The following is a 14,604-nucleotide window of genomic DNA, read 5'->3' on the forward strand; positions in this document are numbered from 1 at the left end:
CAACGTTTGGGTACCTTCTCTGCCACATCTTTTCTTCAAAGAAGAAGAGCTTCTGTTAGGAGTGCCTCTGTTTTTTTTCCTTGAAGGATAGCTTGACAGTAGGAAGGATGGTTGTGGTCTTGCGGAAAACTTTATTCTGTAACCTTCTGAAACTGTTCTTATAATCCACCCATTTGATGTACTCTTTTTCCATTCGTGGGCGAAGAACCGAAGGCGTCCTCCCACTCTTTTGGCGTCAAAACTTCCTTTTTTGTCTTACCTGGTGGATTCCTGTTTAGCCCACTGGCTGCTGTTTCCACCATGTTTTTGAAACCTGCGAAACCGCCCTTGGTAACGAAAGGACCGCTGACCCTTGTACTGAAATCTTTTATATCCCTGGGTTCTTGATTCCAGATGTAGGGTTTTCTTTGTTTCCGACATCTGTCTAATAATGTCTTCCAAAGGAGTTCCAAAAAGTTTGTTCCTCTCAAAAGGTAATTCACATAAGGCTGCCTTAGAAGCTGAATCAGCTGTCCATGTTCGTAGCCAAAGCGCTCTTCTGGCCACTGATGACAACCCCACAATTCTTGCTGATAAACGAAGAAACTCAGAGGCATCCGAAAGGAATTCATTGGATAATTTCAGTAGGAACATAAGATAGGAAGGATCTGTATCGGATTTTCCCATAAGAGACTCTTCCAGGGATTGTAGCCAAATGCTCTGAGCCCTGAGAACCGCTGAACCTGCAATTTCGGCTCTGCACTGGTAGCCTGCGGCTTGGAAGATTCTTCTACACAAAGTTTCGGCTCGTTTGTCCATTGGGTCTTTAAGTCCTGAGACTTCGCCAATGGGTATAGTGGTTTTCTTTGACAGCTGGGCAATCTGAAGAAAAATGGGAAGATCTTCCTAAAGTAGATATTCAGACTGTAGCTTGAAAAGCAGTTTAAAATGTTTTGAAATAAATGCACGTCTTTCAGGATTCTTCCATTCTCTATGAAGGAGATCCAATATTTTAGGTGACATCGGGAAACCTTTAACCTTACCCTTGGTAGGTTCGGTTTCTTGTACAGCTGTCGTCACTTCTTTAATAAATTTCTTCAGCTCTTCTGGTGGAAAGCCCTCCTCCACACTTGAAGCTAGGCTGGATATAGCAGAAGGTGAAGAAAAAGCATTCTCCTGAAGAAATGTCAGACAAAGAAGGAGATCTATTCCTCCTACGTTTCTTAGGCAGCCGGTTCTTTCTTCACAGCATCTTTAACCCCTTAAGGACCAAACTTCTGGAATAAAAGGGAATCATGACATGTCATGTGTCCTTAAGGGGTTAAAAGATTCAAATGTCTGGGACAAATTTTCCTGAAACCAGCCCGGGAAGGATGCCAGATCAGTCTGCTTGGCTTTTTCTAGCAATTCTGTAGAGCACTAATTACATGTCTTTTTGTGACATCCGTCAGGTAGAGGTACAGCACATTCCAGACAACATAAGTGCTTAGATTTGCTTGTGGCTTTTTTGGGAACAGATGTTGACATCTTGTCTTTATCCGTTTTATCCGGAGATATAGGACTGGACATATCTGTGGAAACACCAGAAATAAAAAAATAAATAAATAGGAGCATGCAAAATTATAGGTGAATAAAAGGAGAGTTTAAAGAGTTAAATCTCACCTTAAATCACCTAAGGTCCGTGTAGGAGGGCTGGTGACACTAAGAACCAGGACTGTACACCCACCCTTGGGGTCAGAAAGGTTCTGCACAGCTTTTTATTCTAAATTTTAAATGTGGCGCCAAAACACATTTTTGCGCATGCACAGTAGCGCGATTCTGTGTTCTGTGCGTATGCCTAATGCCATTGAGGAGGACCGCCCGGAAACTCACAATAAAAGCCACAAAAACGAAGTACCCGGTCGCATTCCATAACGCGAGACCGGAAGTACTGTGCCACTCAGTTCCCGCCCGGGGAGCTATCGGGCACTCACCCCCCCGATCAGCAGCCTGTGCTGACCGCACCTTTCTCCACCAGAACTGGGGAACCTGTCCGTCCCATTGCCGGGACAAGAAGAACTGGTGTGTGAATCTGGCTTGCAGGTTTTATGGAGGCAGCAGGCGGAGCACAGCTATAATATTCAAAGAAGGGGGAGCTTCTTGTCCAAGATCATAAGGAACATCCCACTTGTAAGTACTGCCACTATACGAAGGGGAAAAAAATAAAAATATATATATAATGACAACACTGAAGAAATGACACACTGCTACAAAGTATAGTAGTAAGTGTACAGCCTGTATAACAGTGTAAATTTGCTGCAAATTTGCTACACCCCATAGTGGAAATTTCCAAATTGGGCTTAAAGTGTCTTTAGCAAGGCAGTGATCGTCATGGAGGTGTGTTTGGGGTCATTATGTTGGAATACTGCCCTGCGGCTCAGGCTCCTAAGGGAGGGGATTAATCTCTGCTTCAGTATGTCAGAGTACATGTTGGCATTTATGGTTCCCTCAATGAACTGTAGCTCCCCAGTGCCGGCAGCACTCATGCAGGTCCAGACCATGACACTCCCACCACTATGCTTGACGGTAGGCTCCAGTAATCCATGACCTTAGCCTGTTTGTCTTCAGCAAACTGTTTGCAGGCTTTCTTGTGCATCATCTTTAGAAGAGGCTTTAATGCAGACCAATTTGATGCAGTGTACGGCGTATGATCTGAGCACTGACAGGCTGACCCCCCCCACCCCTTGAACTTCCAGTGACCAATAAGAGTGTGAGAGCGATAACACCAAATTTAACACCTGCTTCCCCATTCACACCCGAGACCTTGCATCACTAACGAGTCACATAACACCGAGGAGGGAAAAAGGGTTATAGGGCCCAATTTGGACATTTCCACTTAGTGTGTACTCACTTTTAGGGTGTACTCACTTTTGTTGCCAATGGTTTAGACATTAATGGTAATGTGTTGAGTTATTTTGAGGGTACAGCAAATTTACACTGTTATAAAGGCTCTACACTTACATTGCAGCAGTGTAATTTCTTTAGTGTTGAGGGAGAGGGAGAACACAAGCTCTGCCAATAGCTTGCTATACCCTGCAGGAGTAAAGTTTAATTTACAGAGAAGGAGATAAAAACTTTCAAAGTGCAGGCTGTATCAGTCACAGTCAATGGAGGTGTGGATAGGGCGGTGTACACAGACAAAAAAGTGATTAACTCCTAAATGGCAGATAATTGAACAGTGAGACTGCAGAAGCATGATATTTACACTAAAACTGCTTCATTAAGCTAAAGTTATTTTTGTGACTTTAGTATCCCTTTAACTTCACTGGAAAGTGGTATTAATGTTGTAGGTATTCAGTAACCACTTCACCCACTCATATCTTTAAGTGAATAAATGTGACAATACATTTGTCTACTACTTAGGAAAAAAACATTTGTCAGCATCTATGGAGCCACAAGCATATGAAAAACTTTTTTAATTTGTAAAATCTTACCTGGAAAATAGGGTATGGTCTTTCCATCTACTTTGTAGGAAACACCGACTTTGATTTCAGGAAATACATCCAAAATATCAAGTTTGGTAAGAGCCAACCTGTTCAGAAATCATGTGTATTTTAAACAAGGAAAGAGGTATTTCTAAATTCAATATTGTACCATTATTGCTATATTTCAATAATCGTTAAAATGTAGATAATTCTATCCAAGTTTAAACCAACATTACTATGCATTTTTTTCCTTTGAAATAATTTAGACCAGTTGTAAAATTCATGAAATACTCTCTGAACTAGTGTAGTAGGACTAAATGGGTATGCCAAGACTAAAAGGACTCTATAGGCATCCAGACAACTTAATCTCATTGAAGTGGTCTGGGTGCTATGGCTCTGTCCCCTTTTAGAGAAACTGCAATGTTTACATTGCAGGGTTAAAACTGCCTCAAGTGGCTTTCTCCCAGATGCTTCCTGTCCTTTAAGGAAGTTTAACTCTGTGAAACGACACTGGACGTCCTCAAGCTTTGCATTTCCATAGAATAGCTTTGAATCAATCTTTTCTATGGGAAAGGCCTAATGCATGTGCACCACGAATGCTCTTTTAGTTCCACCTGAAGAGGCGGAGAGCGATCCAGCGCAGAGAGAATGCAATGAGCATTGTCTGTGGACTCTAATGCAAGAAGGTCTGCCATCATTCTGTAGGCCATGCTCATGCATCTATTCAAGATACAAATCATATCTAGAAGTTTTACCATTTTAAGCTTTTTCATATTATGTCTGGACAAATTTATCTGCTCAAAGGCTCTTGGTTAAAAAAAAAAAAAGCCATACTTCTGACAGCAACAGGTGGCATATAACCATTGGCTTGTGCTTGAAAACAATACAAACTATTTGCACATGTTAAGGAACATTGCAAGTACTGGAACCACTACAGTTTACTGTACTGGTTTTAGTGCCAGAAATGTAATCTGTTTCCCAAAGTAAGTAGTCAAGCATTTATTTCTGGGTCTTGCCAGGTACCCAGTGCACCAGTTTTTGCTTTTGTTCTCCATTAGGATGGTCGTACAGGACCTCACATATCGCAGAGAGCACTCCACAGATGCCCTCATTCAATCATGCTGGGCATGCTAGTTTTTGCAGAGCCAACCAGATTCTTCTAAGGGAAAGACCATAACCAGGGGCTGCAGGTACAACATGGTAAGCAGCCAGAGCAATCATGGTACCATAACCACTACAGCAGAACATGATACAATATATTGTAAAACGGAAGCTACAATAGACTAAATAACTTACGCAGTAAACCCATTTATCATATGAGCATATCGAAGCAGAGCTAGATCCAGCCATCCACACCTCCTTCTCCTTCCTGTGGTAACACCAAATTCATGGCCACGTGATTGCAAAAGATCTCCAATGTCCTAATTTGAAGTAGTGAATAGTAACAAAACTGAAAAACGAGGGATATTTCTAGATCTTTAAATACAAGGTCTCTTTGTAATAGGTTTACATATTAATTAGGAGGAGTACATTACTTAAATGTAATTGAGTAACAGTTACTGCAGCACAGTGACCAACACAAGCACTAACCTCTAATAACATATCAGCCAAACATTTGGAAGGACGATGTCATGCGTATATTAGCCAAGTAAGGCAATTTTTTATAAAAACATGGCTACAAGTAATTTTGGCTCAAAACAATTGTTTTAGAAAGAATTGGCCTAGTGGTAAAGATTAACCAACAGAGTAGCATATGGAGCAAAACCATAAGCAATCAAGCAATTCATCTCTGCACCAATTTTAAATGTAGCACTCGTTTCAGAAGTACTTACATAACACTATAGTGTTGCATTATATGTTTAGGTACCTAGCCTCTCTCAGAATGGAATAAAAAGGTAGCTTTACTTACCTGTTCTCCATCGCAGCTCTACTCTAGCCGTGACTGGCCCTGTATCCAAGGCGGAGGTCAATCTTGACAATCCCAGTAAACCAATGCTTTCCCTAGAGAGGCTATTGCGCATCAAAATGCCATGCCATGCCAATCAGCATCTCCTCATAGAGATGCACTGAATCGATGCATCTCCATGGAGAGTGCTTAGCAAACATAGGTGCTGTACACAGTGCAGCACTAAAATAGGAAGCACCTCTAGTGGCCGTCAGAGAAATCACTTTATATACAATTTTATTTTAATATGTAAACCAGGGCTCAACAAATCCCAGGCGCCAGGTTGCAATGGCGACTAGGAAATGTGTGGACCCCAGGGAAAGACTATCCACTCCAGCTCTATAAAATGTAAGGAGGCTGAGCAGGTTTCAATGGCAAAAAAAAACAAACCAAAAAAACTGTGTATGAGTCTGCCTGTGAGCATGTGCGTTTAGTTGACCAGTCCCCCTCGAATTACACAGGAAAGCAGATTTTACTAACTTTTTTTCCCACGCCGTGGCTGCACTGGCCTCCATGGCTGAGAATCAATCTTGATTTTCTTAGCCAAGTCATTGCTTTCCCACAGGAAAGCATTGGGAGGCTATTGCGCATGCACTGACCTGCATCTCCTCATAGATCATTGCATCTCTTTGGGGAACATTCAGCGCCACTATGCAGAGCGTGATGACGCTGAAAATAGGTACGGCACACTGTGCAGCACTAGAATAGAAAGCACCTCTAGTGGCAGTTTGAGTGTCGGACACTAGAGGCGCTAATAAGCAGCAATATAAATACTGTCTTTTATCTACATTGAAAAGCCTGAAGGGACATGCTATTGACACCAGATGGGAAAATACAAAGAAATGGGGTAGGGCTGCGCCAGTAACAAATAATAAATAAATAAAATAGCGTAAAATAGTCCAAAAGAGTCTCAGTAGAGTGACAGTGCTTGATGGGATATAGATGAGTAGACTTTAGTAGAGCAGAGTTTCTGCTCTACACTTGTAAGTATTATTTTACTCTTATCCAATTGAGAGCACTATTGTCGCCTCTTTTTATCCCTATTTAGAGCCTTGGATGGCCAGACTGTGTTGACAGAAGCACTCCCTTCACATATCCCACAATAACGAGGATTATATCGCTGTACGCCCTTCAAACCAGAGCTGGCCATAACTCTTTTAAATGTGAGTTCTTTACCTTCTACTATTATTTTACCCTCTGGATTTTAGACTTATTGCACTACTGGCTGCCCCTGTCTCCTTGTTTTTCATATATGCGAATACCCTAAGACACTAGGACGCACCTACTTCTACCAAAAAGTCTACTCATCTATATCCCATCAAGCACGGTCACTCTACTGAGACTCTTTTGGACTATTGTATTTATTATTTGTTACTGGCGCAGCCCTACCCCATTTCTATATTTCCCACTTATTGAAAGATTTGAGGGGGTCTCCTTCGTCTGGGTTGCTGCCGATCCTCATATTGTTTGTTAATCAGTGCTGATTTCCTTTTGTTTTCTGTGTATAGACATCAGAACCACTACATTGAGCTGCAGTGGTTCTGGTGACTATAGTGTCCATTTAAGATTTGTATTTTTGTTGCTGAAAAGGAAGCCGTGATAATAATAAATAATAATGATATATATAAGCTCCTAACTTTAGAATAGATGGTCTATTAAAGGGACACTATAGACCCCCAGACCACTTCATTTCATCGAAGTATACCATATACTAAAATATGAAATTTGCCAGAAGGTATACCAAGGGCAGTTGTAGGCTGCTTAAAATCCTAAACTCATGGTTTTCTTTGCATTCTACATTAAGATAATTAATTCAAGTTGAGAATTTATGAAAAGCAGATATTTTCCCTAAAAAAAAAAAAAATCACATTTCAGTATTTGGAAATAAAGTGTGCTTATGGGCTTGATATCCCAGCAGAGAATGGTTTTAAGGAGATTAAATTTAAACTTACATTATTTTGTTCAGTAGGAAAGGCGCCAATTCCAACTCTTGTTGTGTATGCTTTGACAACACCATACACTTCCCCAATGCTCAGGGGTGGAATACCAAGACCTGTACAGACTCCTCCAACAGTACAATTGGAAGAAGTTACAAAAGGATATGTTCCTATATAATAAAAAAAAAAAAAATTATAAATATAATAATATATATAAATAAAATTACCTTACCTAAGCTCACATTACTGCCATGAGCCACTACTACCATTTAGAAATCACAGATATACATTTCCTTATCACTCTGACTGTACCAGGTTAGTTTAATGAGTAGAGTTGCTTTGTAAGAGCATAACTCACCACTAGTATCGGTTATACTAATTTTACCACGACAGGAGGCTTCGTATTTTGCATCTCTCTTTACTAACTCCATATAGCAGTAAAGAAACACATAGAAAAAAGAACCAATCACAGGAGAGCAGGATGTACATAAGGCAACGTGACCTCATCATTTCCTCTCTCTTTACTGCTCCATCAAGCAGACAGGTCAGAGGAGGTATTACTCTTCTCCATTACTTTATGTTTCTATTGCCTCTTTGAGGTTGTTTCTGAATTATATACTTTGCTGTATGTTCTTGCTGTGCTCCTATATTCTGTGCAACTGTGTTTTTTTTCTGTTATTTCATAGATATTATGTAGATTTAACGTCATACTAATTTCTTAACCTTTGGCTGTGATTTATATCACTGGCAATTTTCCTGGCCTTCTATACTTGGGGCATCGCAGAACCCTCTTTCCCCTTCTCCCCAGGGTCTCAGAGATTCTGGGTCTGGCTGGGGCTTAACCCCTTCCCCCCCCGCGGTTTCTACTAAAGAGTAATTTTTATTTGAAAAAAAAAATCAAAAAATCAAAATCAATCTGGAGTGGTCCTTTCAAAGGCCAATTTCCTTTTCTGTTTCATTTTTCTAAACATTAGACATTTTTGCATATTTTTAATGCATTACAATTATAATACATTACCAAATCAAAGTCAAGACAAGTCTGTTTGTCTGTCTACTAAAAATCAGACATAAGCGTATCACCCTCCAGTTGTTTGAAGTACATCTAGATAACCAACACCACCAAATAATAGCTATGAAATTTAAAAGCACCATTTATCGTTTTAATATGCAGTAGTCTCAATTACAACAAACAAGGCTGTTTTGTTACCATGTACAATGTGAATGTAGCTTATTTATTTTTATATGGTAAGAAATTAAAAGTTAATCTTAAAGGTCCTTTATTCTCATGCCAGACCTCTCTTTGCTTGTGTGAAAAAGGTGCCAAAGTGCATGTTAAAGCTTTAACGACTTTCAGATATTGCTCCCTCGGTGCTTTAATATACATTTTGTTTTTAAATTTGGGATTCAGTACTTATTAAGACACTTTGCTCCTTAAAGTTAACCTGTCACTTGTGTATGGGTCTTACCATAATAACATAATCATTGGATAGTAGTGCTTGCATGCAGGAATCTTTCAAAATCTATGGAACATCCCATGTGGCCATAGGCATCTACTGTATATCATGACAGAAGATGCCTTCTAGCGCAGTTGGTGAGAGCTCGTGGAAAAAAAATCAAAGCACATGAAAATTAACAAATGTCCTGGTTTTGCCACGCTGTTGTCTTATGTAAATGATTTGATTGAAGTGACGGTGATTATTATTTTAAGCTACAACTAGGTAGGAGGAACAATCATTGTTTCTGCTTGAGTTTAGTCACATCGTAATTCATAAGAACAAGGTTCTCTAGAAATTCTGGAGCCCAGTCCCGTAACAGCAACGGGATCTTTGTGGCTTGATATTGGTAATATACCTCCCTTTTCCGTAGGGCACCCCCTTTGATAATCTCTAGTGCACATTCTTCTTTTGGAGCTGCTGGTTGCTGGATGACACCAGACACAGTATTTACTGCTGAATCTGTGTCTATATAGCTGATGACGCACAATGTGACGGAAACGTTTGTTTTCTGTTGCTTGAATTCCATGCGCAAAGAGCTGAAAAAGCCATCTAAGGCAAATTTGGTAGTGGAATAGGGCACAGTAAACGGTAAGCCTACTTTACCTGCAAATGAAGACACAACTACCACATTCCCATTGCTTTTTTTCAACATGGGGAGAGTTTCTACAGTCATGGTTGCGTAACTCAGAACATTGATCTCCAGGAGATTTCGTACATGGTCCACATCTCCATCAAAGTAATTAAAGTAAGTATAACCAATGTGGTTTAGAATCAGCATGTCCAGTCCACCAATATGTATGGTGAGCGCTGTAAAAATAAATGCCTCACTTAGAGGGACAAACCCATAAAGTCAGAGAGCATATAAGTCACTGAGTCCCCTCGTATCCATGTGTAACTGAGATTGCCGCTTGAAGTAGGTCTTGCACCATTTATACCCACGGGTTAGTGGCACGGTGATGCAGGCGGTTGATGGTGGCCACATGGAAAACAACCTAGGGTGGCTGGGGACCAGTCCTGCAGCGCGAGTCTAGCGTCAACCGATGCCGGCGCTCGGGGGCCTGTTGCAGCTGTTGTGGTGCGGTGGGAAGTAGGTGCAATGATCAGTGTCTCTCCGGCCCCAGGCCCCGACGAGCGTTCGCATCTCTGCTCCACGGATCCTCACTTCAGGGGCTCCTCTGGGCCAGGGGCTGCCCCCTTCAGCATTCCATAGGATGTGCACCACTGTGGCTCCTCGCTTAGTGGTAGTGGCGTTAAGGGGATGGTATGGGTTCCCGGATCAGGTGAGTGACTTGTGTGGGGGCCGTGTTTGGCGTGGCATCTCTCGTGCATATGTGGGTCCGTGCGTTTGCCCAGACAGCCAGACGTCTTTTCAGGTCTGTGGGGTCGCTTGTCGCTGCGGATCGTGGCGGCCTTTCTGGGTGCCTGCGGTGGGTACCTGTAGTGGAGGCGACGGGTTTTCGGACGGAGCCATGTGGCCACCAGCTTGGCAGCCAATCTGTGAGCCATTCCGCGATCGTGCAGCATTGCCCGGAGGCTCGCGCAGAGCCGATCGAGTGTCAGTAAAGGGTCTGTTGCATGTCGGGCACGTGTGCTCCGCCTCGTGGGCCTACGATAGACGGCCATCTTGGCTTCGTCCCCGTCTAGTGCCTCCTGCAAGTGGGTTTCTAGGTCGCCAGTTAGCTGTGTGGGTTCACAGATTGCGGGTGATTGGACCGGGTTAACCCCCACCGGTCCTGGGGGGGGAGGAGAGGCCCGATACTTCAGGTGCCGCACGCTTTGATGAGTAGGGAGAGCGGCCGCCTCTCCCCTGCACCGCGTCGTGTAGGCCCCAAGCCTCTGATCTACCGATCCAGCGGTCTTTCCGGGTGTGTGGAGTATCATTCTGCTCCCCATCTTTGGTGTCGTCGAGTAAGGTAAGTTGGGGTTCAGGGTCTGGGATTTTCCCCCCGTTTTCCGCTGTAAATCAGGACCGGGCTCGGGAGCTCACAGATTTTGCGTCTAGTCGGCTCCCCGGTCAGGCTCCCCCCCCCCCCCCCCCTGTGGCCACCTCTATGATCCTGGGTGAGGCCCAGTTATACTAATCTCAATATTGTGGTTTGCCCGCTGGGGCAATTTGACAACACTATGTGACAGATACAGAATACCCTGCTGGGGTTATTACACCTTACGGTCATTTACACAGACCCTGCTGGGGCCACTGACATTATTTACACTACAACAGATACCCTGCAGGGGTACCCCATATCACACACCCTGCTGGGGTTGTTTTGGTATTTTGAGACAATAACTTGCACACAATAAAGTGCACACTACTAAACCCTGGTGGGGTCTGCATAAATGAAAGATTGTGCTCTCATCCAGTCGATTTTATTTGGCTGCGACCCACGCTTGACGGGTCCATACCCCACGCACCTGAGGTGATCTCTGACTAGATATAAGCCAATCTATTTGGCAAAAAAGGGGACAGAGTTGCAAGCCTCAGCGCAGAACATCCCCCATGGTGGGGCATTTAATTATTGGAGGAGCGGTAGGACACTATCAGGCTAATGGCCAGCACTGAAGGGCTCATAACCTATGCAACTGGGGTAAGCCCCTACAGCACTGCTGCTTCTACTCCTATCCCTCATCAGCGAACTCGAGGATTGAAAACCCGTACTTCGGACCTGGGTCCGGCACTTACGGGTTCAGACCCGGTGCTCTTGGGGTGAGACCCCTACGATAGGCGAATCACACTACCCGACCGAGGGAAGTCTTACGGCAACAGCCTCTACCTACAGCTGAAGGAATACCTCCATTGACAATGAATCATGATACGGTACGGCTTTATGCCCTATACCAATTCTGCGGCCTGCAGTTAAAGACCCACGCCCTATGCACCGGGCCCAGCCAGTCGTGCACTGCACTAAAATGCCGAACAGAGGCATGCAGTTACAACCGCTAAACATGAGTTACGAGCCGCCTACTTAAGATATATATTCCCCTTGAAGTGAATTTAATAATGGAAGAGGTGACTGACACTATCAGGGCGATGGCCAGCACTTAAGGGTTCATACCCTGTGCACCGGGGTGAGCCCCCACTATACATGTGCTGCACGGTGCTGCTGAGCGGAGGCAATGCTATGGCAACCTCTATGTACTGGATGAGCCCCAGTCTGTTTTATTTGGCCATGATTCGGAATACGACCAGCAGTGTTTCCATGAACACTGCCTACGGTCATAGTAGACTGATTTGTTTGCCCTGCATCCTGTGCCTGAATACTGGTTTGTGCCTTACACAGGGGTATCCTTTACTACGATAACACAACTTGACAACGGTATGCACTCGTGGCTTTGCAGCCTCTTGCTTAGAATGTCCATATCCGCTGACGGTCGAACAAACCCATGCCCTTCCACGCCGGTCAGAACGGCTCAGACGACTATAGTGACCAACGGAGGAGGTCTCTCAGGATTCACGACCTTACCATGGGCGATGCTGTACGCCGCCACACATCGTCCGGGAACGGGCATACAATTTGGGTATACAGACTTAAAAACTTTCTGCTCCTTGCAGAAAAACAGTGTTCGCATCTCCCATGGGATGCGCATAGCAGCACTCCTCCGCACTGACAGATGGTTGGCCGAACTGGGCGCCAAGATAGTCGGAACCCCAGGCACAAGGCACAACAATTCCGAAGGGAACTTATGAAAGCCGTGGCATCCATGCGTGTCTAATAAGGGCCCGAACTCCTAGGAGGGAGGTGTTATGCGATTACCTTTACAAGGGATTCATTGGAAACTGTTGGCAACAGAGCCGGTCATCGACCACTTCGGGACATCTGACCCGAGACCCGCTACCTCTATTACCCATATAGAGCGAGAGTCAACCAATGGCGCTCCAGATAAGCGGACAGAGAACACGGTACACACAGATACCATCAATAAACCTACTACATCCACAGGGGATTTCACCACATCTAGGTGAAAGGTACACAATCCTGGGGAAGACCACTTTCACGTAGTCAACCAACTTGCATTCAGGACCTAGACACGTCAGGACGGTCTTCCTTCCCGCTCGGTCACCTTACCGAGGCTTCAGGGTACATCCTCTCCTTCCCGACACAGTGACTGAGCCTGGTGGGCCCTGATGAAATACCGAAAGAAGTACTGAATACAGGCGGGGAAGATAAGACACTCTCTTCCGAGAGAACCTCATTCAGATCAATCCAGGGAACTGAAAACTCGTCAACACCCATGTTCATCCGAGAACCGGCTGGAACCTCCAGACTTGTATAAGACTACTCATTCAGAGGATTCGTAGACTATTCCACGCCTTGGGAATATTTGCACGACTCTCCGCGGTACTACACGACCCTGCACGTTGTATACCTAGACTTCCTGGTCCTATACTTTACAATACATGGATTGATAAAGAAATACTAGATCGGCTGCACCCTACTGCAGGTGACCACAGATTAAGCAGTCAAGTTTCACATCCACCGGGATGGACCAACTCACTTTTATCAGACAACATGTAGGCTCCTTCGATCCCTGACTTCTTCACAGAAGATCAACCCATCTCCCGGGGGAAACACATCTCATAGGGGCCGACTGATTTGGATGTTACCACTCGTCACAGTATAAGTAGAGGCACAATGGTGATCGCGCTCCGTCCGATTGGACCTCCCCGAGGGACTTATGCTTACAAGGTCTACAGTAATTCTCTGGCAGGCGAGAATCTTCTCCTGCTGCATCCATGACCAACAATTTCTCATGGAGCCATAGGGTACTCACATCTTCAGTCCCGGGAGGGTCGGCTACCTGGGGACCAGGTCCCGCTTTGGGGTTTCTCAGCAGGTCGGCGGACGATCGCAGGCTGCCGGGGACATCTTGGGAAACTGGGAACCCCGGGATGCGACGACCCTACCCCTACCATCTGGACATTTCCAGCCTGTCTGGTTCGGTCCTGCATCGTGATCCTTTATTGGAGGATGAAGACTGAACTACAGCTGGTATCACTACCCGAGGACTCACAAGCGACTATGATCCTCTAGGATACCAACTACCCAATGACATACCCCTCCAGCTAATGGGCTGTGGATGTCGTTCTCCTTCCACTCTACGGGACTAGACATCCTGCTGACAGACGGTCAGACTTGGTCTTGTATAATTTCCCGTTTGATGGCATATACGTGGGCGCTCAACTTGGAAGACCTCCCCACAACGCCGAAGACTGGGTCTCTCGGCACACCGTAGGACTCTTATTTAGTGCTATACTTTTTTTCTCAGCGTTAAAAATGCAAAATACGAAGCCTCCTGTCATGTGGTAAAATTGAAGATTATGCTAGCTTTAGTGTACTAATAATCTTAATGACAGGAGGCAAGTATTCCCCCCCTCCGCTGCCCACCCTATTAGTTTGCTTTGTAGGTATCAGGGGCTAAGGTAGGTTTGCCCCTCACATTGATGCTTATATGATATGTTCGTACTTCCAGTAATATTGAATCCTCATTAGAGTTCTTATTGCAATTACTCAGTTATCAGATTATAGTTACTATATTCTCCAATGGGATGTTATGTGGTATGTTAATTGGAGTTACATGTTCGTGACTATGTCTAAACCTGTCACATTCTCTTTTCAGTATGATTCGTCTCTGAAGACAATTGGCAGTTTATGTGAAACTATTGGAGATTTTATCCTTCGGATTTGACTCAACCCTGAACACTTTTCGTTGTTCGTTGAGAACCCTTTGGAAGTTTGCTCCTTCGCACATGGGAACTCTGAGTTATTATTAGTTTTATGGTTTGC

At 44.2% G+C, this 14,604-nt stretch overlaps 2 protein-coding genes across 2 annotated transcripts in view; both read right to left on the minus strand.

The window, feature by feature from the left end:
- LOC134587171 (adenylosuccinate synthetase isozyme 2) overlaps nucleotides 1–14,604 on the minus strand; it is an 82,531-nt gene that overhangs the window by 20,483 nt on the left and 47,444 nt on the right. Inside the window, exons 9-11 of the mRNA XM_063443359.1 lie at nucleotides 7,341–7,495; nucleotides 4,740–4,864; nucleotides 3,453–3,550 (exon numbers count right to left, since the gene is read on the minus strand). Coding sequence (XP_063299429.1) covers nucleotides 3,453–3,550; nucleotides 4,740–4,864; nucleotides 7,341–7,495 — 378 coding nt within the window. The remainder of the gene's footprint in view (nucleotides 1–3,452; nucleotides 3,551–4,739; nucleotides 4,865–7,340; nucleotides 7,496–14,604) is intronic.
- Nucleotides 8,574–9,605, minus strand: LOC134585770 (11-beta-hydroxysteroid dehydrogenase 1-like). The gene has a single exon (XM_063441234.1). The coding sequence runs from the start codon at nucleotides 9,597–9,599 to the stop codon at nucleotides 9,057–9,059; it is 543 nt and encodes a 180-aa protein (XP_063297304.1). The 5' UTR covers nucleotides 9,600–9,605; the 3' UTR covers nucleotides 8,574–9,056.

The sequence above is a fragment of the Pelobates fuscus genome, chromosome 2, assembly GCF_036172605.1.
Source record: "Pelobates fuscus isolate aPelFus1 chromosome 2, aPelFus1.pri, whole genome shotgun sequence".
NCBI classification, from domain to species: domain Eukaryota; kingdom Metazoa; phylum Chordata; class Amphibia; order Anura; family Pelobatidae; genus Pelobates; species Pelobates fuscus.

Coding starts and splice junctions, on each gene's coding strand:
- LOC134585770 (XM_063441234.1), bottom strand. CDS start 9,599: ATGCTGATTCTAAACCACATTGGTTATACTTACTTTAATTACTTTGAT.